The sequence below is a fragment of the Indicator indicator genome, chromosome 6 (genome assembly GCF_027791375.1).
Source record: "Indicator indicator isolate 239-I01 chromosome 6, UM_Iind_1.1, whole genome shotgun sequence".
Taxonomy (NCBI): domain Eukaryota; kingdom Metazoa; phylum Chordata; class Aves; order Piciformes; family Indicatoridae; genus Indicator; species Indicator indicator.
This window is the reverse complement of record NC_072015.1, coordinates 10945713-10967420: the sequence shown is the minus strand read 5'-3', so window position 1 is coordinate 10967420 and position 21708 is coordinate 10945713. Positions and strand designations below refer to the sequence as shown.

At 41.2% G+C, this 21708-nt stretch overlaps 1 protein-coding gene across 1 annotated transcript in view; it reads left to right on the top strand.

Moving 5' to 3' along the window:
- Positions 1 to 1391: 1391 nt before the first annotated feature.
- KIF13A (kinesin family member 13A) overlaps positions 1392 to 21708 on the top strand; it is a 107133-nt gene continuing 86816 nt past the window's right edge. The window contains exons 1-2 of the mRNA XM_054381844.1: positions 1392 to 1446; positions 1779 to 1869. Of these exons, the coding sequence (XP_054237819.1) occupies positions 1392 to 1446; positions 1779 to 1869 (146 nt within the window). The remainder of the gene's footprint in view (positions 1447 to 1778; positions 1870 to 21708) is intronic.

Below are 21708 nucleotides of genomic sequence, written 5' to 3'. Positions count from 1 at the left end.
GACTAAAGATATGATCACCCCACTGTATTCAGCACTGGTGAGGTCACACCTGGAATACTGTGCTGAGTTTGGGGCCTCTTACTACAAGAAGGACATTGAATTGCTGGAGCATGTCCAGAGAAGGGCAGCAAAGCTGGTGAAGAGCCTGAAGAGCAAGTCTTACAGGGAGCGGTTGAGGAAGCTGGTGTTATTCAGTTTGGAGAAGAGGAGGCTGAGGGGAGACCGTATCACTCTCTAGAACTACCTGAAATGAGATTTTAATGAGGTGGGTGTTGGTCTCTTCTCTCAGGTAGGAAGTGATGAGAGGACATTTGCTCAAGGAGAGGTTTGAGACTGGGTGTTAGGAGAAATTTCTTCACTGAAAGAGTGGTCAGGCATTGGAATAGGTTGCCCAGGAAGGTGGTGGAGTCCCTGTCCCTGCTTCCATAGGCCTGCTCCCCCTCCCACCATGGCCCCTGAAAGACACCAAACATTCAAAAAACGTGCAGACATGGCACTTTGGGACATGGTTTAATGGCCATGATAGTGTTGGGTTGATGGTTGGACTTGATGATCTTGGAGGTGTTTTCCAACCAAAATGATCATGATTCTGTAAGACGTGCTCCAGTCTCCCCGTCATGGCCATGGATTTCTTGCCACAAGGAAAACTTGGTGTCTAGTTGGACAAGCCAGTGGTTTTTACATATGCTCAAACTGTGTCTGTAGTCTCAGGAAGGACCCAGTGGCACAGATCTTCAGCACCCCCGGGTTTCCCAGCACCCTCAACAGCGGGCCCAAGCAGGCTGCGCGAGGACACACCGCCACCATACCTTCCTCCGCATTTACAGATGCGCGGGCGAGCCCACCAGCGCCACCTGCCTGCCTTCCGCGCCACTGCCGCGCGTGTTCTGCCTAGGAAAGCGGCCGTCTGAAGAGAGGGGGAGCTCCTGTCCCTCCCTCCTCTCTTCTGGACCGAAGGCGTTCAGCTGTTTCCATTCCTTTCCGGCGTCGCGGCTTTTCCCCGCCCCCTCGCCACTTGCTTGGGCGCCGCGGCGGGAGGAGGCGGAAGATGGCGGCTGGGATTGGGGGGGAGGCGGTGGCAGGCGCGACTGCAGCAGCAGCGGTTATGCAAACGAGGCCGTCGGCAGCCAGCGCCAGAGCCGGTGTGGATCGTAGCTGAGCAGGGAGGCGGCTGGGGCTGCGCCACCACCGCCCTCCCCGACGCCGGACCCTCCTCTTCACCCTCCCTCCTTCGCCGCCTCTTGTCTTCCCCGCCTGCCCCGGCCCCCCGCCCTCGTCCCGGCCCGGCATGGACGTTGGCGCTCCGCCGTGTCGCTGTGAGCGGCGCTGCGAGGCCGCGAGCCGCCGCTGCCGCTGAGCGGGTCCGCCCGCCGCTCGCGGGAGAGGAAAAGATGTCGGACACCAAGGTGAAAGTTGCCGTCAGGGTCCGGCCGATGAACAGGAGAGGTAAACGGCGGGCGGCGCTGGGGAGGTCGGCTGCGGGGGGATCTGGGGTCGTGGAGGCACCGCGGCTGGTGGGGGTATGTGTGGGGAGAGGGCGGTACCGGGACGCGTCTGGGGCAGATGCGGCGGGTGCGGCGACCCCCCGCGGACCCGGTTTGCCCCCAGGCTGGCGGGAGGATGAACCCCCTCCCGCGTACACCGCCGCCGCCTGCTCCATGCGCCCCGGAGCGTCCCCCTGCCGAGGGGGAGCCGGCGGTGGACGAGCTGCCCCGGCGTGCCGGGAGAAAGGGGGATGCTCTCGCCATGGGTACAGGCCCCGCTGTGTCGCCTTGCAGAGCTGGACCTGAATACCAAGTGCATCGTGGAGATGGAAGGGAACCAGACTGTGCTTCACCCTCCGCCTTCCAACACCAAGCAGGGAGAAAGGTAAAAATGCAAGTCTCTGTGCCCCAAGTGAAAACGCAGCCCCGGCTCCTCAGCCTTCGCAGACGCTTTGTTAGGGGTGCTGCGCAGTCCCGAAGTTCTTGCTCGGTGCTTTTCAAGGGGCTGCGGAGCAGGGGGGAGCCGGCCTATGGAAGCGGGTGAGAGCGAGCTCCAGCCGGGAATGGCTGCGTTGGGCCGGCATCCCTGGGAAGTAAAAGCTAGACCTCCCTCACTTGCTTCTTGAGCGGAGTCGGAGGTACCCAAATTGGGATGTGGCGATCCGTATTGGCCTCCTGTGTTTAAAAGGTGATTCTTAATTAACTGCTCAAAAAATAAACTGTTGATTTGGTAAGGACTTAACTGACCATAGGTACTGTTTTCATACTTTTTTCTTTAGTGTGGGCTTCTGATAACTTGAGGTAACCTGCCAGGGGGAACAAGAATTTTATGCTAGTGATGTTTTGGTTTTTTTTTTTAAGTTCGTTTACTAGGTTTTAACGTATTAGCATTTGAAAAGGCTGTAGTTGCTAGATTTATTCGGTGTTGTTCTGTGAAGTAGCCTATGAGAATATGCTAAAATAATTTTGAAATCTGGCATTTAGTTGTGATGCCCCAGTAAAAGAATACCCTTGGAAATAATCCAAAATACCAATGCACTAGACTGTAAAAATAGATCAGAACAGGAAAAGATTTCTTGCCTTTGAGGGAATATGGGGGAAGACAAAGAGGTGTGAGGGGAATAGATATGTTGTGTGCTTATCTCTTCAGTTACCTGTTGATTGCTCGAATTAAGTTGATCTGTTAAATGTATTTAATGCCAAGCAATGTGAAATCGTTTGCATGGTTATAGAGCTTTAAACCTGAATATGTTCCTACTACTCAAAGTTCTATTAAGAAATGTATTTTAACAAGTTCGTAGCAGCTTTGAGGAAACTGTAATATGAGAATATGAGGCTTTTTCAAAGGCTTATGTCACACTTTTATATTTTTCTATCAGGAAAGGTTGAGATCTTTTCTGTGTTCATCTGAGATGTGAAGGTTCTCATTAATCCACTGAAATATAGCTGTAAAAGCACCAGTTTTAACTTTAATCCAGTTTGTATTGTCTTCAGAACCATTGTTGTGGCTAATGTGCTGGTCTGGATCTTGAAAGATCTGTGATCGTTTCCTGCCCTTTTTGCAGGTCTGTATGTGATGTTATCCAAGTCATGGTGCCTCTGTAGGTCTTAGTAGCCTGTCTGTAAAATAGAAATCCTAGGGTTTTTTTAGGCAATAGTATGGAGGATTTTCCTCATGTTTATTGAAGTGTATGTATGGCCTCTACTATGATGAAACCAGCATAAACTCTTTAAGTGGATTTGACAGCTATAAAATGTGAAATACAGTTTACAAAGCAAGAACAGAACTAAGATTCAAAAAAAATTATTTCAATAGACTAAAGAATCTAAGGGACAGAATGGTTTAATAAAAAACCCTGTAACCTGTGACTTGTGCACGTTGACCTGCAGGTATTCATTGAGCCTGTGCAGTTACTGTCTTTTGCAAGCCTGTGTGGCTTGTATTTATCTGGCTTTGATATTTCTTAATTATATATATGTGTGTACAAATTCTTACTGGATTGTAAATGGCGTCTGGCTCTACCTGAAGAGAGTTACCGGTGAGCTGTGATGCTTGTGTAAAACCTCATCCTGTTTGCAGCCAGTGTGAGACTGGAATTTGACTGGTTGTTATATGTGTAACTTGTGTGTTTGCAACAATTGCCTGATGTGTTACTGGCAGTAACAGAAATACTGATCAAAAATGACTCACGCTAATGCAAACATATAGTTTGGGTACCTTCTTACTGGCAGATGTTGTATGTAACCTGTTGGATGCCTTCTGAAGATCTGCATGTTTTCATCAGTGCTAAAGTGTCAATTTCTGTTTTATCTTAACAAAAAAAAAAAGTTTTAAATTTTTCATGATGAAAAATGAGTTCTGTTATGTGTGTATGCACCATGAAACGCCTGTATAAACTGGCTCTGAATTGCTGAGTAGTTGCTGCTTGTATTTGGACTGATGCCTTTGCAGGGTTAGAGATGTCAAACGGATTTCTGGTTTTCTTTGTGCAGCTTGCTTTTATATAGCTCAACTGGATTTTTCTTTCACAGCAACTATGTCATTGCAAAAATGATTTCACTTGTTAGGGTGATTAATTGCTCTTTCTTTACTATATGCATTATTTCAATATTCTGTTTAGTGTTACCTTTCTCTTTTTATATTTTGTCTTTTTATATGGAAATTTGCCTTTTCTAGATGAATGTAAGTACAAGTTTGTACTAGACTATGGAATAAGTAGCCTTGTAAAGCAAATTTGGTTTCCAGGGCTGCTTTTCTTAATTCAAGTGAAGCCAAGAGACTATAGGGTGTGGGGAGTAGAATTCAGAACAAGCTCTTTATTTGCTTTGTCCTCGCAGTTACTATTTTAAAAGTACTGACAGAATTTTCTGAAGTAAAATGAGGTTAGCTCTGTAATAATCATAACATTATCAAATTTTCTCTTGGAAGAATGTCCAAGGTTAGGAAAATGAATTTTACTGGCTCTGCCTATTCTGTAAGGAGTTCTTGAATTGAATCACTTTCTAGGTTTTATTAAGGATAGTTTGGAAAGATTTTAGGTGGGCAAGTAATGCTACTTTTACAAGTGGTGAAAGAAGCCTAAAATCCCAGACAGTGCTGCCGTTTGTCCAACTTTCACTATTGTATTAAAGATAAAGCAGTAAGTTGTAATTGTAAATTAGAACAGGGTTCTGACTGCTAAACCACAGAGCATCTGTACCTTAAACACAGCAGCAAAATAGTAATTGTTATTAAATACAAGTGTTCTGTCTTTTAATAAGCAGCAGGCCTGCTGTTCCCCACAGACGCACAACTTGTAGTGTTCCAAACAAAGCAAGTAGGAAAACCAGAACTTAGTAAAACTGAACATTCTCAAGTCTGAAAGGCACGGGAAAATCTTTATCGACTGGAATAGTAGGAGGCAGAGTTCAGAAAGGAATGGTTTTCATTAGCTGCTATCAGGTATAATCTCCAGTGCTGGCAAACTTTTTAGAAGGTGGTTTGTTGGACTTCATACTTTAACTCTTGTTTTACCATTACCAGTAGTTTCCTTTATATCTAAGTTTACTTGTGTGGTGATTTAGTTACCTCTGCTGTCTCTCATCCATTTCCTCCCCCAAACCACTATGCATTTCCCTTTCTTCAGGGGAAGAACATACTGTCTTTCTGGGAACCCTCTGTTTTGTTCTGTCTTCACCTGGGAATATGAATATCCTTTTTTAAAGTACCATCTTCCTGGGGAAAAAAAAAAGGTTCTAACCTCAGTCTTTTAGAAATGGGCATTATGTTTCAAAGCCAATTGTACACATCCTGCTGTCTTGCTAGAGATGTTTGTATTTGGTTGTTGGCAGTAAGGTGCTGTATTAAAATGTGACTATGAGATGAGTAGATTTTGGGGTTACAGTCTATTTTGGGGTTTCAAAATACTTGAGTAGCTTTTTTACAATGGAAATTTTATCTCTCTGTGAAATATTTGACTTTACGTTAGGGATGTTATTTTTTAGTAGGACAAATTAGGTTTTTCTGGATTCCTCCTCTGCTTTTGATTGCTAAAATATGCTTTTCTCCACCCTTTCCTTTCAGCTACACTTTAACACATAGACTCCGAAATGTTTTATTTTAGTTCCCTGACAACAGTTCTTTGCGACATGATTTTTCCTTTAGTAAGCAAAATATTTGTCTTGTAAGAAATAAACAAGGAACTATGGAGACACTAGAACTGAAATACCATTTCAACTGTAGTTCTGACAGAAACAAAAAAACAAAAATGTATCTCTTGGGCAATTTATTCTATTAGAGTACACTGGTCTTGCAAACTTTGCCTTACAAAAATCTCAGGGCAGAAAATAAGGAACAAATCATCAGATTGTAGAGTTGAATGTAAAATTACCACTTTTCCATGAAAGTATCTTAGTTGCCTGGCCAAACTCTTATTAAAAATAAAAAATCATAACTTTCTCATGTCTTCCATCCTCATTGTAATAACAGACAAGTAACATCAAGGCCTAATTCTACTTAGGCGTAGCTCTTCTTACAGCTTTAAAGGATTCCAGGATATATGGCAGCTTTGGTTTTAATAGATTTAAACTCTCATATAAAATAAATATGTAGAAACAGGTGTGTGTGTGTGTTTGTTGGTCATGATATTTCCAAGATGAATAGCTGAAGCATAGATTTTTATCCCTAGGTAACTTGTCCTTACACTCATGTTTCCAGAAAACAACTGTTGCTCCCCCTGCCTTGGAGAAAACATGTCCTTCATGTGATGGTTGTGCCACTGTATTTTTTTTGATGTGTTGCTTTGAGTAGCATCTGAAATGGGAGAAAGGCACTGTTATAGGGAGAGGATATGTGTTTCTGGTAATGGTCACTTTGTCAAACTGAAACTTGTAGAAGCTGAAGTAGGACAGCTGCTGGTTATTTCCATGTTTGAAGGAATGATCAATGAGATCATGTCTCTGATGTGTATACTTCAAATTATCACCTGAGATAGATCATAAAGTAATAGCAGCAGCAACTTTTATCTTGATGTGGAGGAAATTCTAAAACTAATCTGACTTTGACCTCTTCTGTTAACTTTCCTGGTAGATGTCAGTGTTCAGGATGTGAACTGTTAGCTTTGAACCTTTGCAGAAGAGTTGTATTTGAGTTATGAAATGAGTGGCTTGGAAGATTGCATTTCAGGAACTATTTTTGCATTGCTTTAATTCATTCGTGCCTCAGTTGGACACTAGATGCAGTTCCTTGAAGTCGCTGTTCGTAAATTCGATGTAATTGGAAACAAAATGAGGCGCAAACCTGTAATTCACAATACTGTGTGGCATGACTCTTGGTTCTTCTTAAGGTGGCCTGAACTGCAAGTAAATGTAAAGTCCATTATTTTACCATGTTGTAAGATCTAGACAGCTGTTAGGGCATTGTACTTTGGTCTTTAAATGGCATTGCTGGAGGAAACTGCTGTCTGAGCTTGTGAGGATTGTGGGTAGGCAGCTAGTTGTACTTAGCTGGCAGTATTTCAGAACAAAAATAAAGTGTTTAAAGAGAAGGAAAACCGTGCTTGGTATGACCATGTTTAGGCAGTCATTGCTTTGTAGTCATTCTCTGCTGTTGGACCACTGAGTGTTATGTTCAAGTAAGAACACAGTAAAATGTGGTTCAGTTGTGAACCTGTCTAGTTTTTTCTGTTCTGTGATGTTGAAATGCCTACATTGTGCAACATGCATAAATTTGTTAAAAGATGAGCAGGCCTTTAGATATGCTTTACTTCTGTGTTTAGAAGGGGCAGGTACACATGAGCTTGCTTATTAGTGCACCCAAACGTGGTTTTTGAGCTCTGCGTTCCTAGTCGATGGACCTTGAATATGCTATTTATTAAAATTCAATATGAATTTAAAAGATTTGCAACTTTTTAAAAATTGACTTCTTTTTAATCCTTTTATTTGGGACATCAGGACTAAAGGAGAAGTTTATTTTCACCTTCTTTGTCCCTGTAGTATAAATAGTAGGGAGCTTTCTTGTTTTGAAAACAAGATTATTCTTACTCTGTTGTGCATCCAGTAGGTTTATTAAGTGTGCATATGGTGAGATTTCAGACCTCTAATTGGATTCACTGTAATTTAATAGTTTAAAAAACTTAAAGTTAATTGATACTTGTAAACATATTGTAGTCACCCAGGTGTGGGCTAGATCCACAATACCTGAGGAAGCGCTGAAGTCCCTATTCTGCAGAACCTGAGCTCAGGGAGAAACAGTGCACACCAGCTGCCCTTCCATACAGGTCTGTGCGCCACACAGAACCGGACTGCAGTGTGCAGCATAAGGTTCTGTGGACAAAGCAGATCCCTTCTTGGTCTCAGGCCTGTGGTGCAGCGTGCACAGGCAGACATCTGTCGTTGAGGGAGTCAGCATGGTGGCACTTCAAGTAATAAGATTAGAGCTAAATCTTTAAATGGACAAAAGTTCTTGTTGCTATTGTGTTTGAGACATTTTCAGGTTTGAACTCCTTTGTTCCTTTACAGTTGGATGCCAATAGAGTAGCAGCAGTGGTGGCTGCCTCTGATTGTATTGCTGGTGTCTTTTGCATGAGCAGACTGTCCTTAATGGTTGGTAAGCAGTGCAGTGTCTTTGCTTATTTGGCCTGCCCTGGGCACAGTTTGAATCTATTAATGGAAACAGTTACTGCCTACCATGGCAAAATGCCAGCTGCTGCAGCAGTGCTGTGCAGATGCTGCTGCTTAACTGAATAGCTCTGTTCCTTGTATTTTGTGAGGATATCTGTTACTGACAGCAGTGTGAAGGCTCTTAAAGGATGTGTGAAAGTGTTGGCTGGAGACTGAATTTTGCATCTTCAGTAAGAGTAGCCTAAAAAGAGAAGGCCCTGGTGTGCAATGATGTGCACCACAGGACTCATCTCTCAAGTTAACTTGTGACCCAAAGCACCAAGTACAACAGTCATGCTGTTGCCTGGAAATAATGTTGCTGTGTGTCTTTTTACAAGAGACAAATAGAAGGGATATAAACGTGTTCAGTCAGTACATAGCTTTGTATGTTGGTGTCAAATTGGTCATCAAGAGTTTGAGGTCTGCTGGGGCTTGAGTTGGTCTTTACAATCCTCCTGTGGCAGGTCATGGGTGTTCTCTGTGGGCCAAGGAGGAGCTTGGTAAGTTAAGCAGATTGAAAATTTGCTTTATGAATGCCAATTAGAAAGATGCATTGCTGACAAGAGTTGAAAATCATTGACATGAGCTCAAGATACCCATGTTGGTGAAGAGTAGGAGTTTCACAAGCTCTTTTCAGTGCCATGGGAAGGTGTTCCTTTAGGCCATGTCCCTTTTGGTGGAGAAGAGGGCATTAATAGCTTTTTGATACTCTTGTGGTTGGTTAGTGTTAATTAATCTCTGCAGTCCTAGTCTTTATTCTTGGTAGTTGCCTTTTAATTTAAAAATAGTAACTAAACCTGCCAACCCTCAATCATCAAAACATCTCTTGAAATTTGTAACTGTATCTTGAACTAATACATTCCCTAGTTACCATCTTCCACCTTTATTTGACATTTTGTCACAGCCTAAATACACACATCCTCAAGCATGTATGTGCTTACCAAATCACATTATCTGGGACAGATGTAGGTGTAAGTTAGTGGTTTCTAAGATGTAGCTTTTTCACTCTGAGGCAAGCTAAACCTTCTGTCTCATTTCACATGTTTCTATATTGTAACAGCCCCTGTTGAAGTTCCTAATGATTTCTTGTCCTGTAGTAACTAACTTGCTATTTAACTGTTCTAAATCAGGACAAAGCTTTATCACGCCTAATCTCTTGACAGATGAGGCCATGAATACTTGTTGGTGCTTACTAATGGTACAGTACTATTCTGTATGGCATTTTCAGGTACAGCAGTCAGCATAGTGGTAGAAAGGTGCCTGAAACATTGCTGTGTGCTTGTGTTGGTTAATGTCATCGTGCTGAAGACTGGGACAAAGATGCTCATTGTGCACTAGCAACAGGGTCTCTTTTCTTGATGCTAGCCCCCACCAAGCCTGTGCTGCTGGATCTTCATGTTTAGCAATAGCTTGGCTAGGAGGCTAGTACTGGCTTACTTTGAGATTTGTGGTGTCACAGCATCTCCTTTTGCAGTGGATGTATATTCCAAGAATCTCAAGCATTTCATGAGCATGAATCAAAGCAGCTGCTGTGGCATGCTTATCTCTGCATGTGTTTATGAAGATACTGTTCAATGTGTTTAAAAACTATTAGGATGCATTCTGAACTGTAAATGTTCCAGAAAGAAATTAAACATTTTGTTTTAAAAACAGGTTGCTGAAAATGTCAACACAAATTTTTTTTCTGTCAGTTTTTGTTAGAGAATATTTAAGAATTATAAATAAAATGGAAAAAAAGTTTGTGATAACACAAGCTCAATAAAAAGGGTTTCTTAGCTTATTTCACAAGCTCTTTTTTAACTTAAATGTAATCTCAGTGTACAAAAGTTTCCAGGTGAAGTTAAGTTTTCTTCTGATGTAAGGCTTCAAAATTCTGAACCTGTCTCTGGAGTTACTGGGATAGTTGTTCTATCATTAAATGCAAGTATATGGAGCTGTATGTTTTGCTTGATGTTTCTTGTATGATGACAAGGAGCAACAGATGTGAGGTAAGAAACTACAGGATTTGATACTTTTTCCCACGTGGTTTCCTCTTTTTGTCTTTCTGATAAAAATCACGTGCGGTATGGCTGAGAAGCCTTTCACAGATTTTGTTCTTTCAGAGTTGATAGAAAAAGAATTGGGTGAGGTAGGAATGGATTTGTACAGTGACCGGCACTGTCTGCAATGTAATTTTTAATACTTAAGTTATTATTTTTGTTGACTATTTAATTGGGATTCAATTTGACTTTGATTCAAAAGCCAAGGCTTGTTTTACAGTAGATGAGCTTTTGCTAAAGATAAGTCAACAGAACATTCCAGTGGAGACATAGAGCTGGCGTAAGTTTTCTACTGGCAGAGCTACTTTGTGGACCTGAATGAGCAGCATCATAGTCTGCTTTGGAAACTTTCTTTGTCAGCATCTGTCAATGTGAGTTTTTAATGTATGCAATATGATGTAAGTCAGCAGTGCTCTCGACATGTTTTGGCTCAGCAGTGCCACCTCCCTGAATGATGCAAGTCCTTGGTATTTCGATGTTTTTTGGTATTTTTTCTTTCCTGTCATATTGTATTGTCATTCCCTATTTTGAGAAGTTTCTAAATTTCATTTAGATTTCAAAAGTGATTTTGGAGAGTTTTATTTAATGAAATGAGGCCAAAATAGAAATTGCCCATTTGGTAAAATAAACAAATGTTCCCATATTCACTGTATACAGCTGAAAACATTAATATTTATGTATCCTCTGAATGCTCAGATGAGTTTGAGTATGCATTTTTAAAGTTAACTTCGAAGTTATGTTGGGGAGTAAGAGCAGAAACCATGTGAAATATTCCTGCAATTTGCTGTTGTACTGTATCGGGATAAAAAAATTGTTCTGAAGGTTTTGTTGGAGTGGGCCATGGACCATCATCCCACCACTTGGGTTTTTTCATTTTGGAGCTTCTTACTGTCACCACAGCCAATATGCTGTTTTGAAATAAACTGCCTGGAAATAATTAGGTATTTTCAATAGTGCCTATTACATTAAAAAAAAAAAAAAAAGAAAATTTTGAGTAGTTTTCATTATTCTTCTGGTGTAAATGTAATCCTTGTACCTGCATTCTTGATTGGAGTGCCCTTGAGAAATGCTGCCTCAGTGTCTGCAGAGAAACTGACACACAAGGAAATGCAAAAGGTGGCTTGTTAATGGATTTGCTGCTGATGTGGTAAAATATAGGGAAAGGATACTTGGGAACCAGGACTAGAAGGATAATGAAAGGCAAAACGGAGATACAGAAATGGATGTCCCGCAGCATCCTCAAAGTACATTTTGGAGGAAAACAAATTAAACAAGCAACAACCCCCAACAGCTTTTTTGCATCCTCATGAAAATATGTATGAGGAACTGGCATTCTCTGGGGTGGTACTACAGTCTTCATGTGTGTTCTCATTGAGATCCAAGTTGAAAACAAAAAGGAAAATCCATTCTTGTAAACAGACCATTGAACACTGGACAGCTTGCTGTGTAATTGCTTTGTCAAGAGCTTCCAAGTTCTTGGTATGGTTATTTTTTTGAGGTGTTTATAACATTATAGCTAAGTTTGTCATGTTACTAATTTTCATTGCATCATTGTAAATCATATTTTAACACTAGATTTTTACTTTTTATTACATTAAATGTTATGTTTGCGAATCTATGTACATTGGCTATAAAATAATCTAATTGGAAACACTTGTGTCTCCATAAAAAGGATTATAAAAACATGTTTGAAGATGCAGTTTCAATTGTTCTCCTAAGGTCTCTTTCAGTGGAACAGCATCTTGAGTTTTTGTAATAAATGCACTAGAAGACCTGTCCCTCTCAGCATCCCGGTTCCATAACTGGATTCCCTCTTGGTGTCGTAAGTGCTGTGTAATGCAGGAGGGGGACGTTTGATTTCTCTGTGGTGAAAGATAAAAGTTGACTCTTGCCAGTTCTGTTTTCAGGTGCTCAGTAGGGCTTGGTGGGTAAGTACTGAACCCGAACTAAACTGAATCAGTTTAATCTCTCCTTTCTTGTTTAATTGTTCTTTGGGCAGACTGCATCCTCTCCAGTAGTTTTTGAAGTTTCAGATTTGCAGATGTGAATCTTTCAGTCGGAGACTCCCTTTCAGAAATACTAATGGTGTGCAAGCTTTGTGCTTTTGGTGTTGTCTATCCTTACTGAAATCTACACTCACAGATAGAAGCTTTGTATGTGCTTCAAGAAATGGGGTGTACCTTTGAAATTTCATCATGGCATTTTGCACCTTTAAGTTGCTTGCTAGTTTAAGCTCAGAAATGCAGATCTGCAGTGTTGGATGGGCTAAATGCCCTTAGTTTTTTGCAATCTTTGTGTGTTTTCTGAGTTATGGCTCTTCTGGAGCATCGTCTGACTCATAATATTGGTTACTATTTAAGAATTTCTTAGCTAAATGAGGAAGACATTCATGCCTCCTGTGCGAGATAGATCAATAGACTTTGAAAATACACTTTCACTCACGTGACCAAGGTGTAACCCTGGTTTTTATGGAAGCTTTTCCAAGTCAACTAAATCATAATCTCTTATCTTTTGTCAAGGAGGGTGTTGTAGGTTCACTCATGGAGGATCTTGCGATTGAAATATTTAAATGCTTATGTTTTTTTCAATATATCTGTGTCTTCATTATAATTCAGAAAAGAGAGACGAGTCACTTAAGTCTTTGTTTACGGACTCTGAAATGAGAGGAGGGAGGAATTTTTCACCATCAGTGTATATAAATGACAGAAAACAGAAACATTCATGATGACATCCTCAGTCCAGAAGTTAGGAGAGAGATGCAGTCCTTTTAAAACATTCCTGTGTGTGAAATTAGGGTACAAATGGGGCCAAATATCAAAGTGAGGCCATTTATTAAAGAATAAAGTAAATGAAACAGAGGAAGGGAGAAAAGGGAGAGAGAAGGGGAGGGAAAACTGAGAAAGAGAGAGAGCAGGAAAGAAATTACTACCCCAAGGCACTTTTCTGTCTTTGGCGGGGGGGGGGGGGGGGGATATGTCCCAGGATCCAAGTCCTTTCTGGCTTGTGATGTCTCCAGCTGGAGGAGGGAAGAGGTCTGAGAATCCTGGTGAGTTCTGGCATGTAGTGTGGTCTGTGATGCAGTTATGTCAAAAAGGAAAATCTAAATTAGTTCAGTTTCTTGTTTTCAAGACACATGTAGGAGTGATAAGATTCTGACTGGTAGCTGTAATGAGCATGTGTCAGAGTTAAGTGTGCTCAAGGTTAATTTGATTAGAGTAAGACACTTTCATGTTTTTTCCAAATAATGGTGAAAAAGTTTTGGTTTTTTTTTTTTTTATACTTGAATGATCATTATAAAAGTATTTCTACTCGGCAACAAAAGAAGGCAGGTTACAAATTTTAAATGGAAGGACCAACGGATGCTACATGGTTCTTGTTCTTGTTTTTCTCTTAAAGATCTAAATTGAGTAATTCAGGATTCTTTCAAAAATCATGATACTCATTTTTTAAATTCTGTCTTTGTATCTGCTTCTGCATATGAGGCAGCTCACTTCTTTGGCCCACTGCTGTTAATCTGAAGTCAGATGCTTGCCTTAGTTGCATCTTCTCTTGCAGCAATTCTTTCTACTCATGCTCTTTCATGTGTGAGTTTGCAGATGTAGTTGTCAGTGATCACATGACCTGACTTTTAGCCATATTTTGAGTAGAATTGCTGAGAATTGAGTGCTGCTGCTCTTATTGAAAATACTAGTGGTGATGGTCAAAGTGGGAAAGCTATGCTGAAAATTTTGTCATAAACTTTTCAAAAAATTTTCAATTTAATTCTGTTTGCCAAACTCAGATTTTTGTTGCAGTATTGTTGCTAACATACTTTGCCCTTTCACATTCTTACCCTAATGTTACCTATCAAAACCTGCTGATCTCTGTAGTATTTGCCTTCTCTGATCACTGATAAATGTAGTGCTTCTCAGATTACAAAATGTATGTACCCTTTCACATGACTTTTCATGGTGTTTCAGACTGACCTACTTGCTCTGAGTCTTTCTTTATGACTTCTAAAGATTTTTGTCAAATTTCCAAGAGACCTCATGTTATTCTTTATTTCTTCTACCTTGTTTTGTGTAACCATTATTCAGGCAGATCTCTGGGTGGATCACTCAGGCTGTGGGTTATTTATAGCAGAGATAATTAGCTGAGTTGCAGCTTCTGAAACAGAAGAATTGCAGCTTGATGTGTTGGAAGTTTAGCTGCTAAGCTTTGTGGAGCCTCTCCTCCTCCTGTGGAGATACAGATCAGAAGGTTCAATGCTGGACTCCCACAGCCTGATTGCACAGTAGTGCAAATACTGGGTGTGTAGCAAGGCTTTGTTAACCTGTGCTGTTCGTGCTTGTCATGGGTTGACTTGAATCTGCTGATGACATTCAATACCATGCTGTTGTCATGCCGGCTTCAAAGTGAAAGTGCTGGCTGGAGCAAAGTATCATGGGGGCTTTAAGTTCAGGTGGTAGCATTAGAGGCTTTCTGTTGCAGTTGCAGCTTCCATTTGCTGGGTTTTGGGGTGTTGGGCTTTTCCACTAGGCTGGCTGTGTGGTGGTGGGAGGTTGCTGGCTTCTGCTGCTGTTTCTGCGTTTTGGTTTGTTTTTCTGTCGATAGGCTAAGGGAATTGTGTGTTGTATTACCTCATTTTCAGTAAAGCTCTTTATCTCAACCTAGAATGGTGGTTTTTGGTGTTATTTTCTGTCGTGTCTGTTGTGAGAGAAGAGCTTGTGAGAGTGGGCTGTGTTAACCCAGGGCAGTGCTGTACCTGGTGTTTGTGGTTGTCCTTGTGGAGTTGGAAATGGGAAGAGGTGGCAGTGACAGGGACAGGAAAGGGCAGAAGGTAGGTGTGGATGGGTATCCACTACTGTTTTACTAGTTCAGATGCAGTGAATGATGAGCACATTTGAGGTAATTAGGCAAAGCTGAAGGGAGTCCCTAAAACTTAACAGGATGGGGACTGGCTTTGTGGAGGTGACTGTCTCCATAGTGTTGATTTGGTGTTTGCAAGTATCTGCAACATGCTCCTGAGCATCTTTTCTTTTATCTGGCATTTTCTGTTGTCAAGTGTTTCAGCTTGCACTTGTCGTGAGTAGCAGAGCTGACTGCAGATCACAATGCAGATGGTACCAAATGAACTGTATGGTTGTGTGTGAAGACTTAAAGTAGAATTTAAAGTACTTCATTAAATATTGGAAACAGTGTAGTTGAAATAGTTTGCTGAGAAGTCGAGCAGAACTCCCAGTTTGATTTAAATGTACCTGTTGACCTTACTGATTAAGCTGAATGTTAAGGCATGGCTATTTGCAGTACCAGGAAAGAACACATCAAAGAATTAATGAGAAAAGAACACATTTTTCACTGCTCTATGAAAGAGACATTTCCTTGTGTAACTACTGTACAGGATCACATGCATACATTTCATATCCCAGTGCAGAAGCCTTAGATCTCCCTTCTTAACTGCCTTGGAAGAGATGCCAGCACAGGGCACAGACCGTTCTGCAGTGTCTGGTTTAGCATGCAGAGCGCTGGGTCCAGAAGGCACGCTTGACTTAGCCTGCATGAAGGCTGTTTAAACATACCCAACTAATCTTTATACTAAACCTCATCTTTTCTGTGCAAGCATGTTCATAGATAAAGTTTGTCTTTCTCTGTTCTTGTGTTCACAAGTCTATGGGACTGGATGGGACCCACCCAAGGGTACTTAAGGAGCTGGCAGAAGTGCTCACCACCAAGCCACTCACCATTATTTGTCAACAGTCCTGGCTAACTGGGGAGGTCATGGTTGACTGGAGGCTGGCAAATGTGGCGCCCATCTACAGGAAGGGCTTGATGGATGATCTGGGGAACTACAGGCTTGTCAGTCTGACCTCAGTGCCAGGGAAGGTTATGGAGCAGGTCGTCCTGAGTGCCATCTCATGGCACTTACAAGACAACCAGGCAGTCAGGCCCAGTTCGCATGGCTTTATGAAAGACAGGTTCTGTCTTATTAATATGATCTCCTTCTACAACAAGGTGACCTGCCTAGCAGATGAGAGAAGTGCTGTGGACATTGTCTGCCTGGACTTTAGTAAAGCCTTTGACACTGTCTGTCACAGCATTCTCCTTCAGAAACTCAGGGCACAAGGCTTGGATAAGTGCACTCTGCACTGGATAAAAAAATGGCTGGATGGCTGGGCCCAAAGAGTGGTGTGGAATGAAGTCGGGTTGGTGCCCAGTTACTGGTATTGTCCCCCATGGTTCAGTACTGGGGCCTGTCCTCTTTAATATCTTTATCAGTGATCTGGATGAGGGGATTGAATGCACTCTCAGTAAATTTGCAGATGACACCAAAGTGGGTTGCCTTATCAATCTGCTAGAGGGTAGTGAGGCTTCGCAGTGGGACCTGGACAGGTTAGACTGATGAGCCAAGGCTAATTGTATGAAGTTTAACAAGGCCAAGTGCCAGATCCTCCACCTTGGTCACCACGACCCCACAGTAAGCTACAGACTTGGGGAGGTGTGGTTGGAAAGCTGTGACCTGGGCTATTGGTTGATAGGTGAATAAATAGGACTCAGCAGTGTGCCCAGGTGGCCAAGAAAGCTGATGGCATCCTGGCTTGTATTAGAAACACTGTGGCCAGCAGGAACAGGGTGGTGATCATACCCCTGTAATCGGCACTGGTGAGGCCACTTCTTGAGTACTGTGTTCAGTTTTGGGCCCCTCGCTACAAGAAGGACATTGAGGTTCTGGAGATGTCCAGAGAAGGGCAGCGAGGCAGGTGAAGGGCCTGGAGCACATGACCTACGAGGAGCGTCTGAGGGAGCTGGGGGTGTTCAGTCTGGAGAAGGGGAGGCTGGGGGAAGACCTTGTCACTCTCTACAACTACCTGAATGGAGGTTGGAGCGAGGAAGGGCCACCCTCTTCTACTTGGTGGCAAATAACAGGACTGGAAGAAATGGTATCAAGCTGTGCCAGGGAGGTTCAGGCTGGATGCTAGGAAATCTTTCTTCAGAGAGTATTATCAAACACTGGAATGGTCTGCCCAGGGTAGTGGTGGAGTCTCCACCCATGTAGGTGTTCAAGCAGCATGTGGACCTGGTGCTTAGGGACATGGTTTAGGATTGACCCTGAACTGGGTCAAAGGTTGGACTTGGATGAGCTTTGAGGTCTCTTCCAGTTGGATGTCTTCTGTGATTCTCGGATTCAACTTTCTTTTTTCCCTACCTTTCATTCTTACGACCTTCTACTTGCATTCTCCTGTGCTCTTTAAAGATATTATTTAAAGTGTTATCTCCAGAAATTATGGTGCTTCAAAATAGAAAGGTTGAGCGCTGCTGGCAACTCATGGCAGCGCTCCACTGCTTACTCTAAATTGGAAACTGTGATTACATTTAATTGCCTGCCCTTGGTGTGGTAGCATGTGTTGTGTTACTTGTGTCTCAGCTCCTTTGTTTTCCTGTGCTTCACTCCTCTGAATAACTCACCTTGTAGTGGTCACTGACAGTGGTTGTTTTGTCATCCTATTATCAACTGCTTTGTATTTATGTTTCTGTGTGCTACTTTCTCTCTCCCCTGTCCTGAAACTTGCCAGGGTTGACAGCTTGTAAGATGGCCAAGTTTTCCAATTTAGAGCTTGATTGTTTGGCTTTTTATCTGCTGCATTTGGACAAATCTTGTAAGGCAATATTTTTTCCTTCCCCCACCCCTGCAGTGCAACTGTGTTTAGCATGTTGCTGCTGAATAGGAGCTAAAACACTCAGCTAAACCCCAGTGAATTTATGCAGGGCAATGCAAAGGCTGATCTTCTCAAACTCCTCCTCCCTTAACCTGCAGTACTCCTTGCTCACTATCCAGGCTTGGGCTGCATGCTCATATGGTGCTCTCTACCATGCACCTTCTCTATTTTAAGACCTTGTCTTGTCTCTTTGCCACTCTTTTGCTTTGTTTTGTGCCTGAACTAATAAAAGCATGGATGAAGTCAGTGTCTGCTTTTCTGTCTGAACAGCAAACCTGCACTGTGGATAAAATTCTCATAGGTAATGGCAGTGGCGAGGTATTTCAAACAACTTGTATCTTTCAGTATAATAATACAGTAGTGTTGCACGCTGTAAAAAAATGTTCATGAAATGAATTGTCAATATAAACCTGGTTTTGCAGCCTGTAATTACAGCACACAAAACCCCCTCAAACACATTTTGAGGGGATAATACTGTTGGCTGCAAGCCAAGGAAATGAAAAAAGGTTCAGGGAGGACTTGAATGAGAATGCATATTTTTTTCAAGAAAGTATTTTAAAGATCTGATAATCCTTAAAGTGTAGATAGACTTCAGGCTATTACAGTAAAATTCCATTGAGGATATCACGTGTTGTTTGAACACTTATTTGCATAAAATCATCTGGAGAGAAATAATTTGTTTAAGGAAACAACTGTTTTCTGACAGTGGTATACTGTGTAGGCTGCTCAGCAGAGTTCAGTATGTCTTTGCTTGTGTATTTTGTAAAGATTCCTGTGTAATGATGTCTGTGATCAATAAATTGTAAGAGTTGCCTAGTGCAGAGAGTCAGTTTGGGAAGGCAATCATGATGACTGGCAAACTTTGACTAAACTGTCTCAAGAATTTGATAGCAAAGTTGCTCAGTTTGTCAGCATGGCCTTTAAATTATGTTCTGAAAAGTTCTAAGTTCTGAAAAGAAGCAAATACAACATTTAATTAATAATTATAGCTCTGTGGATTTCAGAGGCTAGATTCTTAATCTCTTTTTATTTCCTGTTGTAAGTTGATTGTGTCTATATTGTCCATCACTGTGTCTCTTGGAGCTTGACACCTGTTGTTGTGGTGAAAAGGAGTTGACCTGTCAACCTTTTCCATAGCAGCTTTGATTTTGAGAATGCTCATTTTGCTACCAAGTCAGCATGTTACTGCAAATTCACTGAGCAAGTTCTGTGGAAGGTGAAGTTGTTGATCTCTGGGATACAGTTTTTAGGGCAAAATTATCTTCAAGCTAATCTGCTAGGTGCCTGTTTCAATCCTATTAGTGTGCTTTTATGCAGAGCAATACATGGAAAAATTTGATCAGATGCTTGAAGCATGTGAAAGGAGTTACAGTAGTTGGTCTGGGCATGCTTGTGTGAAATGCCAGGGTTTTGGGGAATGGGACAGGCCTGAGTTGAAAGTTAAAATAAATTTTTAATGCTTCTTTTAAAGTTATATTTTAAACTGCTTTTTGTATCAAAGGCTTCAAAAATGTTTGTAGGTTAAAAGCCAAAAAGAAGAATGTAAAGGTTTTTGTAAGTAAATACGGTTGGTATTTGTTTTTTTTTTCAATATTTGATGTGATGATGTTTTTGAAGTAGAGACATCAAACAGCTCATATTTTCTGTCCCTTTCTAGAAGTGCTTTTTCTGAGCACTCAGTTCACTGATGAACTCAAAGACAGGTGAAGAATTACCCATTCTGAGTGTCTTCTTACTGTCAGAAGGATATTTTTCATCATGTTCCCTATTTCCTTGAACAAAGTGTTCCAGCTGTCTTTGTTCAGTAAAGATGCCATCATTTGCAATTATTAATTGCCTTAATAAGGTAAATCAGATTATGATATGTGGGTTTTAATTTTGAGAGGTAAGATTATTAAAATGTAGTTTAATAACCTAATACTCTTCTTGTAGTCTAATAATTCTGCCTATGGAAGATCTGACCTGAAGCTCTCTTTCTGAGGAAGGAAATAAATTTGTGGATGCTTTTTCATGTTGAACGTTAGAATTCAGAAGATATAAATAAGTTGCAGAAATTCAACCAAAAATGTGTTCAAATTGTCCTAATTGATTATTACTTAAACACTGGAATATCTTTCATATAGTCTTAAAATATGGAATACAGCAGTTTGAAGGGCTTAAAATAATTTGTCAAAGTGCCAATGAAATGATGATCCTTCCATCATGTTGCTCCTTCAAATGCACTGCAAGAGTGTAAGGGAGAACATGGCCCATCTACTTAATTCTTTTCCAGTAATCTGCAATGGTAGAATACTGTATTCTCTCAAGTAAATTCAGTTCACAAATTTTTTCAGGAGACTTCTCTGGTAGTCACACATCAACTATCCAATGAAGATTTTTCCCCTGGTTCTCTTCTTACTGCAGCGCATTAATGATAATGTTTTTTAGGGAATAGATTCAGCTAATCTTAATTATATTGCTGTGACTTTTTAATTTACATGACTGGAAAGAAGCCTGAGCCTCCAAACTTTTTTGTGCATCATTGCTAAACTTAGAGGACCAAATATCAAAAAAGGAAAAGGAGAAACAGTCAAAAATAACAATTTTGAGGAAGTGATGTGAGCTGTCTTAAATGTCTGTGGGCCAGGCAAACTTTGCCACCTTGAAATTGCTGTTTTCATCTGCTGTGGTTCAGCTGATACTTGGTAACTTTATTATGTCCAAACTTATTCAAAATATTGGGAAGTAGAGTATTAATTGCTGTTTACAATCATTACACAGCATAAATTATGCAGAGGTCATAGTAACTCCTTGAAGGCAATTTGTGGAGTGATTGGTAGGTTTATGTAGTGTTAAATCTTTAAATTTGTTTAAAAAGAAGTCTTCTTCCTCCTCAATCATTTCTAATGACTGGTTTTGGATGTCTGTCATTAGTGCAGGTTCCTATTTTAATAAGATGTTCATGGGAGCTGGCCAGGTCATGATACAGTGTTTTAATATTAGTCCCTCCTATTGGATTTCTCCATTGCTACAATTCTGACTTTGCCCTTTTATTGACTGATCGCATTTTGTGTTACTGTTTTATAAAAATTGTTCTAGCTGATACAGTGATTTCAGATCAAAGCTTCTCTCATCCTTTCTTAGGGTTGCTCGGGTTATTGTATTTGGGAGTGTGGTCATTTAAGCTGAGCATTGAGAAACCTGTGAATGAAAGCTGGCAAGCTGGATGAGTCCTCTGGGAGCTCGTGGCTTTCCTTCAGTTTCCATACGTACAAAATGGCTTTTACTTATCAGAGTATTAATAAATGGTAAAGCCATTCTGAAAACTGGTGGCAAATGTGCTTTGGTGTCTTTTACTACATGTAGGACTTTCCTAATATACACTCCAGTTGTTCCTGTGTAGTATTAATCTTACAAACTGGTTGTGAAGGTGAGCAGACACTGACAGACCTATTGTGATGCAGAAGATGTGGGTTACTAAATGAAAACACATGAAGGAAATTATAAGACAGTGTTCACTTATCAGCAAAAGCTTTACTCATTCCGTCTGACAGTCCACAGTCAATCCATGTGAGATGCAGTGCTGGTGAATTCCTATGAGTTGATGAGAGGTCAGACTACTTTGGCACAGCAGCTAAATCTCTCCAAGGTACCTTCTTCTTTCTAGCTTCTTAAAATTAAATGCTGCAGGATGTACTGAGGACTATAGGTTTCAGGCTTTTTCCACAGAAAAGTGAGTGAAACTGTAAACAGCTTAGATTGGATGAACAACTGACCTTGAACTCAAAGGTGTGATCAGGTGCAGTGCCTTGCACATCTGCTGAGGTGGCATCAGAAGTTACTGCCCTTCATCAGTTTCATACTGTGCACAGA